We start from the raw sequence: 20,337 nt of genomic DNA, 5'->3' as shown, positions 1-20,337 counted from the left end.
ACTGTTGCTGGGTAGAACTACATGAGAAAATATTGGGAAAGTTGGGCGGCTGCGACTTTTCCGGGCTGTACGGCCATGTTCCAGAAGCATGCTCTCCTGAAGTTTCGCCCACATCTGTGGCAGCATCCTCAGAGGTTGTGAGGTCTCTTGGGCTGTCATTAAAAGTTGCTGATGAAAACAGTGACGACGACTAACTGTTGAACTCTTGGTGGGAAACAACATGTTTACCTTACCAAAGGCAATGGCTCTTTGAAGTTCAGAAAACCAATATCTGTTAAGAAGATGAGTCAACATCTGTCCAGGATTTGATGGGAGTCAGAATGTTTTGCCTGGGAAAACATCATTTATTTACCCCTTTGGAACAACATCAGCAAGAAATATTGCTATATAAGGGACCTTGTAATATTCCAAAATTACGGTACATTCATGGACTGCAATTAAAAGTTGCTGATGAAAACTGTGACAATGATTAACTGTTCACATGGCTGACTTGACTAACTCTTGGTAGAAAACAACATATTGTTGAAAGCTTTCATGGCTGGAATCGCTGGGTTGTTGTAGGTTTTTCGGGCTATATGGCTATGTTCTAGAAGCATTCTCTCCTGATGTTTGGACTGCATCACAACCTCTGAGGATGCTTGCCATAGATGCAGGCGAAACATCAGGAAAGAATGCTTCTAGAACATGGCCATGTAGCCCAAAAAACCTCAACATGCTTGTATGACAAAAGACAATGGCTCCTTGAAGTTAAGGAAACCAATATTGGTTAAGAAGGAAGTCAACACAAGGTTCCTTTTGCACTTTTTTGTGGGAAGCTAGCATTAAATGGCCAGTGTAGATGGCGCCTTAGTGTTCAATCATATATTTACACTTCAGAAGCAATAGCAAATTTAAAAAGCAACATAGATGAAGTGATATTTTGGATAAATGATATGGGGATGATAGAGAGATAGTCAAAGTCTTCTCTGTCTGTTTGTTTGTTTGCCTGTACCACCAAGTCTGTTGCTAGGTGAAGTGACCCTCTGTGATGTCACTGGGGAAGAAAAGTGATGTGTGTATGAGGGGGAGAGAGGGAGGAAGGAAAGAGCCACAAAAAGGACATTGTTGCCATGGAGATATTGTGAGGTAGGCCCTCTCTAAACAGGAGAAGGGAGGAAGGAGAGGGGAAGGGAGGAAGGAGGGAAAAACAAAGAAGAGGGGGAAAGGAAAGGAAAAGAGGGAAGGAGGGGGGAAAGAAAGAATGAGGAGAAAAAGAAAGGAAAGGAAAGGGACACGAGGGGAGAGAAAGAGAAAGAAGAAGCAGCCCCTCCAACACCTGAGCAACAGCATGTATAGGTAAAGGTAACATTAAGTCCAGTCATGTCCAACTCTGGGGGTTGGTGCTCATCTCCATTTCTAAGCCAAAGAGCCAGCATTGTCCATAGACACCTCCAAGGTCATGTGACTGCATGGAGCGCCGTTACCTTCCCACCAGAGCAGTACCTATTGAACTGCTCACATTTGCAGATTTTCAAACTGCTAGGTTGGCAGAAGCTGGATCTCACACAGTTCTCCCAATTCGTACCTGCAACCTTTTGGTCAGCAGGTTGAGCAGCTCAGCGGTTTAACCCACTGCACCACTGGGGGCTTCAACAGCATGTATATAGGTTAGTTATTCATACAATAAAATAATAGAATAGAGGATAATGCACTACTAAGCATATTGACAGAGAATTAATATCTGTGATGTGGGAAAGGGAGGAATGGTGGGCGGCATGAGGCAAGATATTAGATTGTGATTTGTTGCTGTACCCATGTCATTTCAGAGCTCTGCTGTCATTTTGTGTCTTGATTCTGACTGCTAGCTGAAGGTTTGCTAGCCATTGCGATTCTAATTGTCCCGACTCAGCCAGATTTTCTATGGCATGCCTCATGGATGTTTACTCAGGATTAGACTGGAGGCAGCATTTCACCAGATGCAGCTTTTCCCTTCCCAAATCTTCACCGTGACAAAGGGAATTTCCTCATCTGCATTGCAATGAGTCACACATTCGTATTTATTATTTCAATTCCCAGCGGGGTAATCCCCGTTGGCATTACTCCAGATAGACAGCTCATACTGCGACCAAATGAAAGGTCACCATGTAGCTGTCCATTTTCCTTCCTTTGGTTGATTTTCTCTGGAATGAAAAGTTGAGAAGTGGGGGAACATGGGAAGATTACATACGGAAGGCATTACCACCCTGAAAAATGTTCCTCTTGCTGTCAGTTTGTGAATTACGGCAGAGCACTTGTGCAATGACTATGGAAATAAGCAAAGCCTCTCTGTGTTTCTGCTTCTTAGATCTTCAACTTCGAGCCTGGCAGACTTTTACATGATCTTTCCCAAACCATTTCAAGTGATGTGATGTGACTTTTTTTTCCCTGTTCCAAAATCAGTCAAGGGCAGAGGTGTAATGAATAAATATAATGAGAGGTTGATTTCTTCTGTCACAGAACAGATTTTTTTATTATGTCAGGAGCAACTTGAGAAACTGCAAGTTGCTTCTGCTGTGAGAGAATTGGCCGTCTGCAAGGATGTGCCCAGGGGACGCCCGGATGTTTTTTGATGTGTTACCATCCTTGTGGGAGGCTTCTTTCATGTCTCCACATGAGGAGCTGGAGCTGATAGAGGAAGCTCATCTGCGCTTTTTTCCAGATTCGAACCTGCAACCTGTCGGTCTTCAGTCCTGCTGGCACAAGGGTTTAACCGACTATGCCACCGGGGGTTCCACTGAACAGTGGGAAGATGGTATTGCCATCCAAGGCCATCATCCTACCACTGCTCTTCTTACAGCGTATGATGAGACCTAAGTACTGTTAAAAGTTACTGTCTGAAAGAAATGTATATTATGCTGCCTTTATGTAGAGTGATAACTGAATGTATCTCCTCCTATGAACCACCTCAGAGATTAAGTTCGTCTGGGGAGGCCCTGCTCTCGGTCCCGCCTCCATCACAGGCGTGTCTGGTGGGGATGAGAGACAGGGCCTTCTCAGTGGTGGTCATTGATCTGTGGAACTCCTGTCCCAGTGATATTAGAGCAGTTCCCTCACTCCTGGCCTTCAGAAGGAAAGTGAAAACCTGGCTCTGAGGTCAAGCCTGAGATTAATCTATAGCGCAATAATAGCCTTGAAATTGATCATTGGAATGGCCCCGGATTATGAATGAGGATGGCATGATTTTAACAGTGAATGCAATGTTTTATATGTTTGTGCATTTAATTTTAATTTTTAAGTGTATTCTGTTTGTTGTCCAAAGCCATTGAACTGTTGCCATATGTAAAGCTGCCATGAGTCCCCTTTGGGGTAGAGAAAGGCAGGATACAAATAGAATAAATAAATAAATAAACTTAGATTGCAAATGAAAATTATTGCTTTTACAGTTTGCAAAAGAGTTCTGTACAATCATGAATTCTAACAAAAAAATTGCTACTTTTAGAATGGCTGTGATGTTGAAATGTATCTTTAGTGCCGGCAGGACTAAAGACTGATAGGTCGGAGGTTTGAATCCGGGGGGAGTGCAGATGAGCTCCTTCTGTCAGTTCTAGCTCTCCATGTGGGGACATGAAAGAAGCCTGCTACAAGGATGGTAAAATATCAAAACATCCAGGCGTCCACCGGGCTACATCCTTGCGGATGGCCAATTGTCTCACACCAGAAGCGACTTGCAGTTTCTCAAGTCGCTCCTGACATGCAAAAAAAAATTATTCATATTTTTAAGTGATTGTTACATCAGTCATAGAAATTCAAGAGTTATGGAGACAGAGTAGATGTTTTGTTTTGTTTATTGTAGAAAAATGTTGGTAATGCAGTTTTAATACATCTAAATTCCATAAAACAAATCCATAGAAATCAGGATACTGTAAGCATGCAGTCTGCATTTTCTTCTGTTAGATGTTTTGGGCTCACAAAAATAACATCACTTTTGTTTTCCTTGAAAGCCACTAAAAGCAGAGAGATAGCAAAACATGCAACACTGTACACATTTGCATAGTATATTTTTTTTACCCAGCATGCCTGTAGAATGCTACACATACGGTATCTATAGAAGTAAAAAGAGGAAGGGGTAAATCAGCAAAAAAAGGAAAAAAAAGACTAAATAGAAAACATCCATTGTTTTGGTTTTGCAAAGGCAGTCATGCCCAAAATGGGTCCCGCTGACGGGAGAGTCCTATGCCCAGGGAAGTAAGTTGGCAATAAACTTGGCGCTATGGAGAGAGATCTGGTAACAGACTGATTTGTGGAGCTTATGATTTACATACCGGTTCATATCACAATATTCTGCAACAACAGATTCCCATTTCAGATGCTTTGGGTATGTGACCAGCATTCCAGACACAGCTTCAGATCCAATTCCAATAGTGGCAGGTAAACTGATAGTCTGTGTTGTCAATAGTCTACTAGTTTCATCAGCCATGAGCATTGGTTGAGGTATCTGAATCTCATCAGAGTTTGCATCTATTAATGCAGTTTGACACCACTTTAACTTCTATGGATGAATGCTATGGAATCCTGCGAGTTGTAGTTTGGTGAGAAACCAGCACTTTTTGGCAGAGATGACTAAAGACCTTGTAAAACAACAACTTCCATGATTCCATAGCCATGGCAGCTAAAGTGGTGTCAGACTGCATTGATTCTTCCGTGTAAATGCACACAGAGCGCTATTGAAACTACTGGAGGGTGTCAGGTCGTCTACCCTGCATGAACATCCATAGTCCACATCTGACTTTACTATGGACCACAACAACATTTTCTGCCCAAAGTTGGCCCTATATTTGAGGACTGAGCTGTTGGTAGCCAGTATTTTTACATGGAATTTTCTCCAAGTTTGAAACATTCAGCAATTGTTACACTTCAAAAATGAAACTTTTTTAATAGCAGTGTGATAACCCCATTAGCTGTTTTACTGAAGATGCACAACTTTGAGCTATGGATGCACCCCTAGCATATTCTTTATACCAGGGTAACAACAAGAGTTCCCTTTGTAATTCTGTACAAACTGGGGAGAAGTAAGTAAGAAAGAGAATGTATATCAAGCTCATTCATGTTCAACAAATTAACTTGCACAGAGTTCATGAAAAACACTTCCATGGCAAATCAAGTTTCAGGTACAAATTACACTGTTCTGAAATGAGTTGCTGAAGAAGTCTTAAGCAGCAAGTTAATGTAATGGAAAATGCAGTATTCCTGATATGATTATAGTAACATTTTTCACATAATGCCAAATCTAACAATCAGATAGCAATGTTGTGCTATTGCAAATGTGCTTTTCTCTTGCTCTGTTTCATATTATTTGGCAAAATATATATATATATTCTATTTTGTACTATACAATATAGCATTTTGCTATGATTTGATTTTTCAAGTGCTGATGCAGAATACAATAAACAACAAAGGGCTATTTTGGCAATGAGTTGCTGTTTTTAAAAACAGCTTTCAGCAAGTGTTGAATAAGGCATGTAATATATACTTTTGAAATCTCTTAGGGATAGAGTCCAAAATTATTTCCTGTTGGGTGTAACATTAACTCAAAAAGTAGTTTCAATGGAACCATTTTCAGTAGCAAAACTTCAGCAGAGGGCAGAATATTCCTCGACCCGTCCTCCAAACATTACAATGAGAAAACCCACTGTTAGGAATTTCTAGTGAAACATGTGCTTTTTTTAAAAGGCACAACTATTAAAACCAGTTTAATGCAAATAATTTTCATGGTAATAATCCTCTTCACTACGGTTTCAAAAACAGTAGGTAATAAATGACAAAGAATGACAAATTCATCTGCATAAGTTTCCTCTCTCCCCCCCCCCCCCTTCACATCATCTAAAATACTTCCTTTCGATAAAAGGAACAGATGCAAAGAGGACATTTTTTTCAATACTCGTTATCTGAAAATATTTCACAAATTGGAAAAAATAGTGCCTTAGTTATTCCTAACTACATACATTCCATACTAAACAGCAACTACAGCCCTTTGCCCAAATTCATTCATTTAGGTATTTTTGTATCCACTGACACACCACTTTTTTGGACCAAGAAGCTTTTCTTGTAATAAATTAAATTATATTATTTTAAGGACATCAGATACTGCCTAGGTTACTACTGAATAGTTGCTTGGGTGAGGGCTGCTGAAATTAAATCCTCTTAAGATGGAAGGGCTGGCATGGGAATTGGGATTCATCTTGTCCAGAAAGTGTTTGTACTTCTCAAAAAAGCAGATGTTAAGAGTGCTATTTGACCCTATATGATCTCTAGATTGGTGATGATGGTGGATGGTGGATGCTTGTACAATTATGTTTAGTGGGCCAGCTACACTTTCAGGACTTGTCTGTTGGCATGCCCTCTATGTACACCCATCTTTGAGAGAATCCAAAAGCTTCCTCTGTTACAAAATTCAGTAGCTAGGCATATTACTGGTAACACAATACTAGGAACACGTTTCTTCACTACAAAAAGACCTGCCCTAGTTGTCAGTTGTTTGCTGAACTCAGTCCAAGGCCACAAATGGTTTAGAGTATTGTTGTCTAAGACATTCAGATTATGAACATGCCTGGTCACCCCTGGAGAGAACAAAATGTTACCTGCAGAAGGCCAATAGGGAGATTTCCTATTTCCTATTCGAACCATGGGCATGTACTCCCTTCAATGTTACATCAGCCCACACTCATTTATGCTGATTTTAATCAATCTGCTAAAACACAACATTTTAATTTTAGAGGCGCTGTTGTCATATTATAATCTCTGGAATATTGTAAGTTATTTGGGTTGGTTTAAATGATTTAAAATATGGCCTCAAATGACAGGTTAGGGGATTTTGGTGTGTATTCAAACCACCATGCTCTTGTTAAGATAGGATTCCAGCTTTATGGAATATAATATGGACATATCTAATGGGTGCCGCCATGTTAAATGCCCTTTTACAAAAAAAAATGTGTATTTCATTAAGGAGCCACAGTAGTACAATGGGTTAAATTCTTGTGCCGGTTGAACTGCTGACCTGAAGGTTGGCGGTTCGAGTCCACAAGACAAGGTGAGCTACTGTCTGTCAGCTCCATCTTCCCATGCGGGGACATGAAAGAAGCCTCCCACAGGATGGTAACAAATCCGGATGTCCCCTGGGCAACCCATCAATTCTCTCACATCAGAAGCGACTTACAGTTTCTCAAGTCGCTTCTGACACGTTAAAAAAATTAAGTAAAAAACCTCCACAAACAAATGATTACATTAGTAGTTGCCATATGACTCATAATTAACCTATGGTTTAACAAATAATATATGCCGTTTGCTTTTAATAGCCCAGTCTATCATGCTGCTAAGGATTAACGGTATTTGCATTTGTTTTGTGCTGTTCAGTTAGCAATACATTTATGTAAGGAATGCATCCCATTGAACTGAGTGGGACATACATTTGAAGATTTGCACTGTAAACATCTCAGTGGGATTGACCCAGGGAGACTCTGACCAAGGGCTCTGGGCAAGCAAACGTCTGTTGTTGTCACATGTAGGAGGTGGCAGAATATTTATACTCAGGAATCAGTAAACCCAGTTTCATTGCTTAGAGCTGTCTTTTTGGAGTGTGGTCAACAGACTGAGGATAGAAGAATGGCCTGGTTTTATTTCAAGTAATGGAGCCCTCAGTGGCGCAATGGGTTAAACCATTGTACAGACAGGACCGCTGACCAAAAGGTTGGCGGTTCGAATCTGGGGAGCGGGGTGAGCTCCCATCTGTCAGCTCCAGCTTCTCATACAGGGACATGAGAGAAGCCTCCCACAACATGGCGAAACATCCAGGCATCCCCTGGGCAACGTCCTTGCAGATGGCCAATTCTCTCACATCAGATGTGACTAGCAGTTTCTCAAGTCGCTCCTGACACACACACACACAAATTCAAGTAATTTGGCATTAAATAGATTGTGGATGAGGCAACATGATCTGATTGTGGATGAAAAATTACTAAAAACACAGAAATTTAAAGTTTACTAGAAACATTGTGACTCAGCTAAGTTTAAGGACTGCTGCAAATCTTACACTGGTCCAACAAGAAATTATGGTGGGAAAATACTATAGCAAAAAATAGAGACAGTAGTCCCCAAGACAATTGTCCTTTATTTCTAAGTATGGAGAAGCATGGAAGATTGTCTGGTCAGATATGTCATACTGATACAATGGGGCAAGAGGCAGGTAGCATGCAACAAAAGTAGGTAACATGCAACATAGGTAATAAGTCTTATGCTAATAATTCTCACCATGGATTATTGGGACAGGTCCTATCTTATGACACTACACTTATTTAAGAATCTCCCTTGCACAAATATCACTGATTAAAGATTGTAATAAATTAGAAACCACAATTCAGAAACGAACCAAATATATTTAGTGAGGAAGTAGCTAGGCTTTTACCAAGAGTGTGAAAGGGGTTTAGTTGTATTGTTGAAGGCTTTCATGCCCAGAATCACTGGGTTGTTGTAGGTTTTTGGGCTATCTGGCCATGTTCTAGAAGCATTCTCTCCTGACGTTTTGCCTGCATCTCTGGCAAGCATCCTCAGAGGTTGCTTGCCAGAGCACACTTCATGTGCCTACCAGGATTTGACAAACCTCATGCTCTTATCTAAATCCTTAACACTGTGGCTCTCCAAATGTTGCCGGACTGAACAACATCCTCACCCTTGGCATCTTGGGTAGGATTGCTAGGAATTAGAAATAACCCCCAACCCTGTTGTACACACATTACATGTAGGCTTTTATGGAGAGTGGATCAGTAATTTTAAAAAATGAAAAATGTAAGTCCAATTTTAAATGGAGGGCTCTTCTTTAGTTTGGATGACATACCCTAGTATTATAGGCAATATACAAGGTGTTTCAAAATGATGGACCCAATTTCAAAGCAATATATTTTACAATTGCAACATGTTACCATTACACAGAAAGTTCGAAATGGTTTAATGAGTTATCAAGCTCTCTAGTTTTACTAACCACTTTGAGCCAGAAACAAATCAGGTCTTAAGTTGTGGGGTCATCTTGAAAATGGCTGAGTCTAGGGACTGTTAGTGCTCTGGGAGAGGCATCTAGCAATCATTTGAAACTCTACGCTCCACCCTTTCGTGTTGTGAGGGTTTTATTCATGAGCAGTTTGTGGTTAAAGAGATGTAGCAATTTCAAATGGGCGCCTCTTTTTTAACATCTTCTTACATCTGCCCATTGCTGGGAAGCACAAGATGGACAATGTAGTTACAATGTAGAAAACAGGATCAGAATTCCAAATGACCTCAGCAAATTAGAGATTTGGGCCAAAACTAACAAAATGAATCTGAACAAGAAGAAATTTAAGATATTACATGTAGGCAGAAAAAAACATAATGCAAAGATACAGGATGGGTGATGCCTAGCTCAACAATATTCTGTGTGAAAAAGATCTTGGAGTATTTGTGGACAACAAGTTGAACATGAGCCAAAAATGCGATGAAACTGCTTAAAAGGCTAATGGGGTTTTGGGCTGCATCAAAGGCTGAGGGAAGTCATGGCTTTTAAACAGAGGCTGATTGGTCATCTGTCAGGGGCGCTTTGAATGCAATGTTCCTGCTTCTCAGCAGGGGGTTGGACCAGATGGCCCACGAGGTCTCTTCCAACTCTATGATTCTATGATTTTATGGTGCTTCTTCTGCTTTGGATGTGCTTTTCCTGCATGGCAGGGGGCTGGACTAGATGGCCCATACAGTCTCTTCCAACTCTTAAGATTCCATTATTCTATGTTCTGCCACAGGCAACTAGTTGGACCCTGTATAGATAGAATTGATAGATAGAATATTTGACAAAATAAACCTTTGCTGTGATCTGATATTTTTATGAATTCAGTCCCCCATGGACAGAAAATGTAGATAAGACATGTTGACCCTTCCACACTCAACCTAGTTTATTCAAGGAGATAGAATGATGCACTACATCAAGGCACTACATGGAACATGAATTCCATATAGGTATTGCCTTATTTTTGACCACTATACCTAGTGTTACACATTCACAACTCTAATTTCAATTCAAATGGAAATGCTGGGCTAAGGCATAAGAGGTGAGATTTCTCTGCCCATAATATGCCAGCATGAAACTTTTCATTGACTGTGTTCTTCCCTATTATGGATGGAAATCTAGAAAGCTATTACAAGTTTATATTGGCTAGTTTGTGTGTGTGTGTAGGCCTCTGAAAGGCCAGAACCATCAAGTAACACTGAAAATGGTGCCAGCATTTAACAACTTCTTTCTAAAAAAAACATGAAAGACACATCTTCAGGTAAAGAGTATGTTCTCAGTGCCAGTAAGTAAAGGTATTTTTGCACTACATTTCCTCAATATGGACTGTCTCCTTTCCATTAGATCACCAATGGAAACTGTGTCACTTCTCACACCAGAAGCGACTTGCAGTTTCTCAAGTCGCTCCTGTCATACACACACACACAAAAGAAGGAGGGTGTAGGGGGGGAAAAGGGGGGAGCTATAAAATAAATTATATTCTTTCTTAAATACTAAACACTCTATTTTGTTTACAAGGGCAAACATGTTAAGTGTCATTGTATCCTAAAATGCACATATCTTCAAGCAGTTAAATGGTCTGGTCAATAATTTATTATTTATTTATTTATTTCTTGCATTTATTGACCGCCCCTCTCAGCCCGAAGGCGACTAATAATGCCCCAGAGAATAATGATCAAGAGCATTGTAGTCTAGATTTATAGATTATTGTTATTATTTTGTATTCTTGGCAATTATTACTTTAATGAAGACATAAAACTTGTAAAACTTGTAAGAAATGCTTTTCCTAATGCCTTCTCCTTCATGCAGATTAATATGCAGTACATATAATCAAGGCATAAAAAGTATTGTAAAATGCTCCACTGGGAAGCAGCATAAAATCGAAGTAGAAAGTGTAGATTATGTCCAATGGTGCAGCAGTCATTCTGGCCAAACACACAAAAGATGTAAGAAGTCCACACTTGGTGTGTCCCAATTACAAAATGTTGCTAATTAACATACTGGGTTAATGACTCTGGGATCTGCACATAGCAGGAGAAGAAGCAGACTCTAGCTCAGATGGTAGTTTAAAGAGAATTAGACACATTTAGTGGAGTATAGTTGGTGAAAGGTCTTTGGATCTCACTAGGGAAAAGGATAATTCATATTCAGGGTAAATAATGCAAAGGAAACTCAATAAATACATATAGATTACCTTCATCTCCTATTTTAATGATGGATGAAAATACAAAGGAGAATGCTTGTGTGTTATCGAAGGCTTAAATGGCTGGAATCACAGGGTTGCTGTGAGTTTTCTGGGCTGTATGGCATGTTCCAGAAGCATCAGGGCCAGCTAACACCTCCTAACAAAGGATTATCTCAAGTAGGAAGTAGTCAGTCTTTAAATCTGCAAGACCATTCAGTGTTAATCAATGTGACCAACTGCAATATTCACACTTGCCTCCAGCAGACAAGAGTTCTTTCTCCCACCCTGGATATTATTCCACAGATAGATAAACCTCTTTTGCCTAGTTTCCAAGACACCTCACAACCTCTGAGGTGTGCAACCACTTATATCAGCAACCCCATAGGAATACACTCAAATATACTCCAAAAGGTGAGGGAGTTTTATTGATGTACATCAATAAAACTGCCTCACATAGATGGGGGCGATACGTCACGAGAGAATGCTTCTGGGACATGGTCATACAGCCTGGAAAACTCACAGCAACCCAGAGAATGCTTGTGACTTAATTATCTTATCCTAACCCAACAGGACAATTTTAACGCTTTTATCGGAACTTGGACCACTTATTTTTGGGACTATGGACCCTATCACACAAATCTGCTATTTCACACATTCCTACTATCAGTGACAGCAGACATTCTCTTCCTTTGTACAATTGCACTGAATTGGCAATTTGTGGTCCCACAATCGTATTCCTGCATAATCTCCTACCCCTCACCTTCTTGCATTTCTGCGGTTCTCTAATTCTTTTAAAAAATTACAGCTATTTTGCATTTTTAGTTTCAAAAAACCCAAAAATAACAATAAACTGTAAAATAATGAGAAAACAGCTTGGGAACCGTGAGAAGAGGAGGAGGAGCATCTCATGCCTTGACATCACTTTACTGCTAGCATGACAGCACAGAAAGGAATGGATCCATTGCATTGATAGGTGATGGGAACGTTGTGAGATTGTAGGTTATTAACAGGTTTTTCCCATCAACAGTGACAGATGGGTTAATTGCATGGAGGAGACAGACTGACAGTAGGACACTCTGTTTCAATGTTTGTTTGCCTGCCTAGTGTAATAAAGTCATTAAACTCATAGCCTCCCCTAGTCAGTAGATCCAGTGCTCATACCACAGTGGAAAGATCGTGCAGTTGCAATCCTTCAAAAGCAGTGTTTGCAAGTTCTAGATCTCATAATGTAAACCAAAATTTCAATTTTCAACCTCAGAATTACCTTGTGCAGCAACTTGTCGTCCCCCCCCCCCCCTCCCGGACAGCACCAATCAGAGATATATTCAATTTCTGGTAAAACCTACAAGCCTGGAAATCTATAGTTTTGGCATTTCAAATTGTCCATACCATTTTTAAAGAGTAGTCTTGTAAGGTTTTTCCCTTCACAAACTATATAACTAGTAGATTCAGTTATGTTGTAGTAGACACTCTTCATGGCAACTGCCACATCTATAGGCATGTCCCTTCTAAGATTACACAACAACAACAAAATCAACCTGTATCTGTTATTGACCTTTTAGCTCTGACTCCCCAGCAAAAAGGAGCCACATCTCCAAGTGCTCAATAAACATTATTTTATTTTGGACAAAACCCAATGCATTTTGGCATATCTAGCTAGCTATTGCTTTTTTTTTTTCAGGAGTAATATGAAAGGGTTTCCTTTTTGTCCTGCAAATGGAATGAGATTTTTAGTGTCAGAAATTTCCGCAGTTGCCCTTGAAGAAGGCCAGCTATCTATCTATCTATCTATCTATCTATCTATCTATCTATCTATCTATCTATCTCCAGTTTTGCAATCTATAGACAATATCTCTTTTTTCCTGTGGATTCCACAGAATGCTCTCCAGCTTGCAATTTTTATTATTCTGATGTTAAAAAATGAGGATAAAGTACAGCTCATGTCTGAATATATTTATAGAAAGTTGTTTCCTAATAGAGGACACCCCCCCCCCCCCACACACACACACACACTTTTCAACAACCTGCTTTTCAACAACTCATTCATTCAAGAATTTTGAATTATACCCAGAATCTGTATATTTGATCTGTGGTCTGCTTTTTCATCATTTATTAAAATAAAACCAAATTAAAATTCAATTGATTTAAAATACAGGTTGAACATCCCTTATCTGGAATGTATAATGCAAATACAGGTGTTTCATAATAATAACAAGAACAATACTCCCAAACACTTCTGGTCCCAAGCATTTCAGATCAGGGAAACTCAACCTGTACAGAGTGTGCTAGCAAGTAACATACTGGAATTAAGGTAAGGTATTAAATGAAATTAAATAAGCAAACAAACAAAACAACAAGAAGAAAACACCATTTATCATACAGTATGACCACTGCATCTGCTGGGGATATGTTCCAAGACACACACACCATGGATACCAAAAAACACAGACAATAATTATATTTTGACTATACCTTGGCTGGAATCATATTATAGAATCACACTGGAGAACCTGAAGAAGTCATTGAAAGTTTCAAAGGGAAATGTTTTTTGGAGCATGGGTTAATGAATATTGAGTCAGGTGGATAAGCAGGTCATACTGTATTTCTTATTTGTGTGATTACTTCCCTTTGTGCAATATGGAACTGATAACGGGGTGGCCCTGAAGTGGGAATATCTCAGAAACAAGGAAATCTCACAAATCAAGCTCACAAAATGCCCTCTATACTTGTACAACTATCATACAAGAATATCACAAACTTGTTTCTATGCAAGTTGAGTGTTTCCCTGCTTTAAAAGCCAATGAACAAAAGTTGATCTGTTCAGTTTTGCACTGTGACCAGAATACGACAGAATGAAAACATATAACACCCAGGTCAGATCACTGTATTTGGCTTAATAACCTGAGATATGCACAAACCTTCTATCTGCATATGAAGCCAGTTTAAGACTCGGTAACAATCGATTCCCATTTTGAATTAAATGGAAAACTGTAGTTAGTCAGAAGCTTTTGGGTTTAATTGCTGAACATCACAAACAGAGGAGAAAAGGCGCTGTATGTACAGGCAAAAGGGTAATACATATCTTTGTTTATTAAGCTGGTATACAATTGTCTGCAGACGACCATTCTTGAAAACGCTGTTTTTTTCTAGTTGTCAGGATTGGTATAGTTTGAAAGTGCTGATGAGAGATTGACATTGAAATATGCCAGAATATAGTCTACAATGATAAATTCTTAAAGCAACCATTTTAATTTATGCATACTGGAGTGGATAGAAGGCATGCTAATGTAAGACATATGTAAGATTGCAATAAAAGTGCCATTTAAAAATTAATAAATAAAAAGATGTAAGGAGAGGGGAAGCATTCATTAGATATAAGGCAGCAAAATATGCAAAGTATTGAAATCACCAGTTCCATAATATTACACTAAACAGTATAGGCACAAGTCCTAGGGTTAGCAGCAGACTTGTCGAAGGGAGTTGTTTGATGAGGGAAAATGTTATGTTTTCCTACAGGTGACACCCATACACATCTGTCCAACAGAAAACAAAAATACCTTCAGTAAACATAAATTTTCCAAACAATTTCTCCAGACAATATTTTCTTTTAATGTCTTAAATGCATGGTTTCTCATATCCTGCAGGAAATCCAGACACCCTTTCCTAACGAAACATTTCAATTGTGTATATAGCCCATTTCCTAGGACCTTAACAATTTTGTTGTTACTGATGTAAAGGAAAATGAGGTTCTCTGACCACTTAACATATAAATTACAGAAGAGAATGCAATATAGAATGTGATGACACAAGCAATCATAAGAAAACTTCTCCCATTTTCTGTGTAGATCATTTTAATATATATAGATTTAGATCAAGGGAGTGAATCCTGCACCCGTCCAGATCGTTGGTAGAATTGCCAACATAGCCAGCAGTAAGGGATGTTGGGAATTGTGATCCCACAACATCTCGAGGGCAACATGATTCCCAACCCTGAGCTCAAAGTTATCGATGCATGCTTACTCAGAAGTATCTACCACTGTGCTCAGTGGGTTTACTGTCTAAATAGTATTTAGGATTGCAATTTTCCTTCAAAAGTAGGTAATGTGAGCAAACCTTTCAAAGAAGGAAAAAACAATGAAAAGCTAACATGCTCAGAATCAGATTTCCTGGACTAAATTGAAATTGTTCAAAATATATTCCAAACCTTCTTACATCCGCTCCCACCTTTCCTGACTGCTGGTGAAAATCTACTCCTAGCCCCATTCCCAAGACTGCTGCAAATATATTAAGGGCCATTAAACTTGGGATCCACCTTTGTTCCCCAAATGTGGGTTTGTGCAGGGATACTGCCCTCTATCATGAGGTAAGATTCATGCCCTGAGTTTAATAGTCAGACATTACAATGTACTGTTTTCAGATTCTGCTTTTAGACAGCATGGTTTGGATAATGTGTGCTTCAAATCTCAAGAGAAATGTCGGTGAACATCAAAAGAGATTTACAGATGGGCTTAAAGCTAACCTAAAAAAAATGTGGCATAAACACCAAGAACTGGGAAGCCCAGGCACTTGAGCATTGTAACTGGAGGTCAGCTGTTACTAATGGTGCCATGGGTTCTGAGGAGGCACGAACAGAGGGCGAAAGGGGGGAATGTGCCAAGAGAAGGCGCATCAAGCAAACCCTTGTCGGGACTACCTTCTATCTGGAAATATATGTCCTCGCTGTGAAAGACCATGCAGATCCAGAATAGGTCTCTACAGTCACTTATGGACCCAAATCCAAGACTCTACCCTTGGAAGACAATCATACTCGGCCATGAGTGATTGCCTATAGTAAAAGTAGTGTAAATCATATGGAATGAGACTAACAATGTTAAAAGCCTAGTGTCTATATGTCAGGCTCAGGCAGCCTCAAACATTATACATGTGCGTAAATGAAACTTGCATTCTAGCAAATATTTTATTTGTATACATATTCCTTGCCTGGTATTTAAAAGTATTTCCTTCGTCAAATCTTTATCCATTGATATTTTAATTTCTACAAAATCTTGTCATTTGGTGAAGTTCCTCAAATTCTCTCTACTAGGGAGCTTCTGGGAAATTGAGCAGAGACGCTCTAGCAACAGACCACAGATCTCTGTAAGAGAGATAGGTGGTAGTTAATATCAAACTGCTATAACAATGCAGTATGGATATACCACAGGTCTGAAGGACCAAAAGAACTTCCACACAAAATGCTACATCATGGTTAGTTTGGCTTACTCTGAGATAAAATGGAGTCCTCTGTTGAAGTGAACTTCATGGCCTAGGTTTTTATGATTAAATATAAATACCCTCGTGAGCATTTAGTCATCGAAGCACTTTGGGGCACATCAACTTTTTGAGACCTGAAAGTACATTTACAATTTGGAAGTGCACACTTTCCCTATATTCATGTATAAATCTAGAAATTTGAGTCAAAAAATCAACCCCAAACACCTGGGTCAACTTATCCATGGGTCAATATAAGTACTCTATCTTAACTTTAAAGGAAACACCAATTTCTCTGAATGGCAAAAAGCAAGAGCTTAGCCCACCCTGCAAGAAACTAAAAGAAGTAATGCCAGCACCATCATCACCCCACTACTGTCTCCATCGTGGTGCCACTTCTGGTTCTTTTGCATACCTGGGCAGGGAAATGGCAATAGCAGATGGGGCAAGTGCTCCCCAATGAGATGGGCTTAGTGCTTTTTCCTCTTTGCAGAATGACCTTTGGCTTATTCAGTTATATCAAAATCAGAATTTCTGCCTCCAAACCTGCACTCAACTTACACAAGTATATATGGTAGTTCCCCTTATTGATCAGGAGAGGTGTGAAACTGTATCCCTTTGATACTCTTCCATTAATCAATGTGTCCAGTTGTGTGTATATGGCAATTTTCAGGCCTTTCGGTTATCTTGGAATATTTCATTTTTTTCAGTATACTTCAAGTCTCCAATTTTTAAAATGAAAATTTTAAAATATTCCACTCAAAAACCTTAGAAATATGTATATCATCTATCCAGTATATAATTTCATTTTCAGTTATCCCTGAAGGGGTTTCCTAGAAGGAAAGAAAGTTGTTAAAAATGGTTTTTAAAATAACTTTGTACCAAAATAAAATTGCCCAACATTGACAAATCTGTTCATACAGCCCTTCTTTCTATAGGTATCTTGTATATGCCTGTTACTTCAAAGACCTTTTGCTGATCATGTGCCTCTCTTGTGCACTGCACCAACCATTTCCTTTTCTCTAAACCAAGGGTTGGACAACTATCAAGCAGCCCTCCCTTGTATGGAAATAGGATCATACTGAGGTTTGCCACCATTCCAGTGCTCAAAATCAAAGTCTTTCTTAAAATTGGATAAACTGCTATTGTTTAATTATTTAAAAAGTATCTTGGAAATTAAACATTATCCTTGCCATATTAAAAAATATGACAGCATGCAATGTGAATCTAAAATGTTCAGATACACAACAATTGGCAATCCTTTGCCAGCCAAGTAGCTCTGAAATATTCACAGAGGGGTGCAGCTATGGAGCACCTGACCTGGGTGGGTTCCCCCATTCATTCACATGGAGAAGACACTCCTATTCACACAAAGAAGAGAGGTTCCCCACACAAACAGGCCATCCATATATATGCATCTAGATCAGAGCAGCAGACCATAATGCATATATCGTAGACGTAATACTTTGGATGGAATGCATCAAATATTTCAGCTGTGTGAGAGTGCAATGCAGTCAGACTAGGAAAAATATCTTATTTTATAGCACAATAGAGTTTGAGAATGGTTGATCATGCTGCAGAAACTGCATGGAAAAACAAGCACTCAGACCTGGGAGGGCAAACTTGCTAAAAGATCTTTTCTGTTGTACCTAAGCTGGCTATAATCTCCTCTTGCCAAGTCTACTAAGCAGTGCATTTTTTTTCTTAGACACAATCATGCTGCCACTGTCTTTGAGAAATTACAGAGTGATCATTTCTTAACTCTTTGGTTGGAATGATGATTATACATTTCCCAGAGATATTAATGCACAGGTTGAAGCCCTAGTAGGAACACATCTCTCTTCATAAACTACTCTTTCATTGAGTGAGAGGCCAATTGCTCTTTTGACAAATTAGAGATTTATGATGAGCATGAAGGTTGTGCCTGATGTAGAGGATTCATAATGTGCAGCATTGTTAGTCAAAGAAAGAACAACAATCTGATTCTCAATCTTTTGTCACTCTAACCAAAGTAGAATAGTTTGCTAAGGCAAAACCCATAAACAAGCATTTTCAAGAACGATTCACAAGTGCATGGAGCGTAAAAGGGTTTATGCTGCCTGTTGCTATTCTCTAGTGCCTGCATATCCAGGGGAAAGTATAAAAGGGCTCTACACATGTACAATTGTACATGCAAATCGGGGACTTGGAGACCAGAGAAGGACCTTCATGCACAAAGTTGTATGCACATGCAGCAGGGCTAGGCAACTCTGTCTCTCCAGGAATTTGGGGGGCTGCGCATCCAATGTTGGGAGAGGCAAGACCAATTGCGCTGTGACAACCTAAGGAGTGGTGGGTACCTAGCTGCCCATCCATCTTCTTCTGGAAAAATGAAAGTTGGGGAGCAGAGCTACAATCCCATTTGCCCTCTTCACATGTTCAAGTGGGAACAGGACTCAACAGGGGTGTATTCAGGGCAGAGAAGGTAAGTTCACTTCCACCACATGTTAAGGTATCAGGTCAGTCTCTGCTCCTAGTTTATTTAAAGTTGAAGTAGCTTTAAGTTTTCATTAGCAAATGCAAAAACTATTAACACAATACAATTTTGCTGCAACATATATGCTGGGAGAAAAACAACAATCCCTCATTGATACTTCAACCAGAAAGTCTTCTAACTCTTTCATTCATTCATTTTTGGCACGATTGACTGCTTACATTTGGTTAGTCTGAAATAAATACATTAAAATTATTTATTCTAACCATCTCTGTATCTATATATAAATTCACCTTCTGGTAAACAAATACTCTAGCTTTTATTTTATTTTTATTTTTTGCTTATAGTGGTTTTGTAATTTTCTTATTCATCATTTTAATTTTTTAACTGACTGCAACATGCTCAGGTTGACTTTCCAGTCAATTTCACCCAAATTCCAACAGGAATTGGTTTATAAATCGGTTCCAACTGGAACTGGTCATTTGGAATTTCCAGTGCAGGAAATTATGTTATATGCGTCTCAACAGGTATCCTAAGTTACAAATTGATGTGTCTAATAATATCTAATGAAGAGAAAAGAGACTGCTTGAAAATTAAACTCTACTCTGGAAAGGAAACACACCTACATGACCAGGCAAACTCATTTCTTCCTAAACATAAAGGGCAGGATCTATACGTTTTTGCCCTGTTTGTAGCTTTAAATGGCAGCAGCCTGTAAGCACAGTAAAACCATGCTACACCTGCCAAAACAAGATGATTTGTTTGGCCTAGCTATGTTATGGCAAGTTGGCAACTAATGAGTACCATCCCACCCACCCCAGGTTCTTGTATTCAAAGCCTATGTCGGGCATCATGGCTATATCCTCCGGGGGACCCTCGGTTTCTATGGGGCTTGTAGGAGTCCTGGTATGAGTCGGAGTACTCTTCTTCCACAAGTGGGTAGTGATCTCGGCTGTGTTGGGAACTGGAAGACAAGCGGTTCCTGCTCTTCCGAGCCCTTTCATTGTGGTAGTTTTCGTCAGAGGTCATGAGACTTCGTCGTTCAATTGGAGAGTTCTCAGTAGAATGGTTGCTATGCCTCATACGTTGGCTCTAAAAACAGCAAATAATTCAAGCATTAAAAGGAGGGGGAGGAAAACAATAGCATTTTACTCCTTTTGAATTGGTTGTGGTCTTGTTCTGAGGGCCATCAGCACCCGTAAGCTTCTGCGATTCGTTAAGAAAACCATTTTGGCTAGGATATTCTTGTGGAATTATATTTTCCTAAATTGTCTGAGGATTGTGGAAATTGGGAGTGGACAGTTCTGAAACATCTGTATCCAGTAAGGGGCTGCTGTTATGTTACTATGTAGGGGAATCAGCAAGATGACGGGTGCCAATTGTGAGAAATAC

At 39.5% G+C, this 20,337-nt stretch overlaps 1 protein-coding gene across 3 annotated transcripts in view; it reads right to left on the bottom strand.

Moving 5' to 3' along the window:
* Nucleotides 1-3,787: 3,787 nt before the first annotated feature.
* The window catches only part of CACNB4 (calcium voltage-gated channel auxiliary subunit beta 4), a 198,185-nt gene continuing 181,635 nt past the window's right edge, over nucleotides 3,788-20,337 (bottom strand). For 2 of the 3 annotated variants that reach the window (XM_060776651.2, XM_060776661.2), the window contains one exon: nucleotides 3,788-20,037. In XM_060776651.2, coding sequence (XP_060632634.1) covers nucleotides 19,777-20,037 — 261 coding nt within the window. In that variant the 3' untranslated portion in view covers nucleotides 3,788-19,776. The remainder of the gene's footprint in view (nucleotides 20,038-20,337) is intronic. The other variant, XR_009631570.2, reaches the window with a different exon arrangement.

This window comes from Anolis sagrei, chromosome 1 (assembly GCF_037176765.1).
Source record: "Anolis sagrei isolate rAnoSag1 chromosome 1, rAnoSag1.mat, whole genome shotgun sequence".
NCBI lineage: Eukaryota > Metazoa > Chordata > Lepidosauria > Squamata > Dactyloidae > Anolis > Anolis sagrei.
This window is presented reverse-complemented; position numbering and strand designations above follow the sequence as displayed.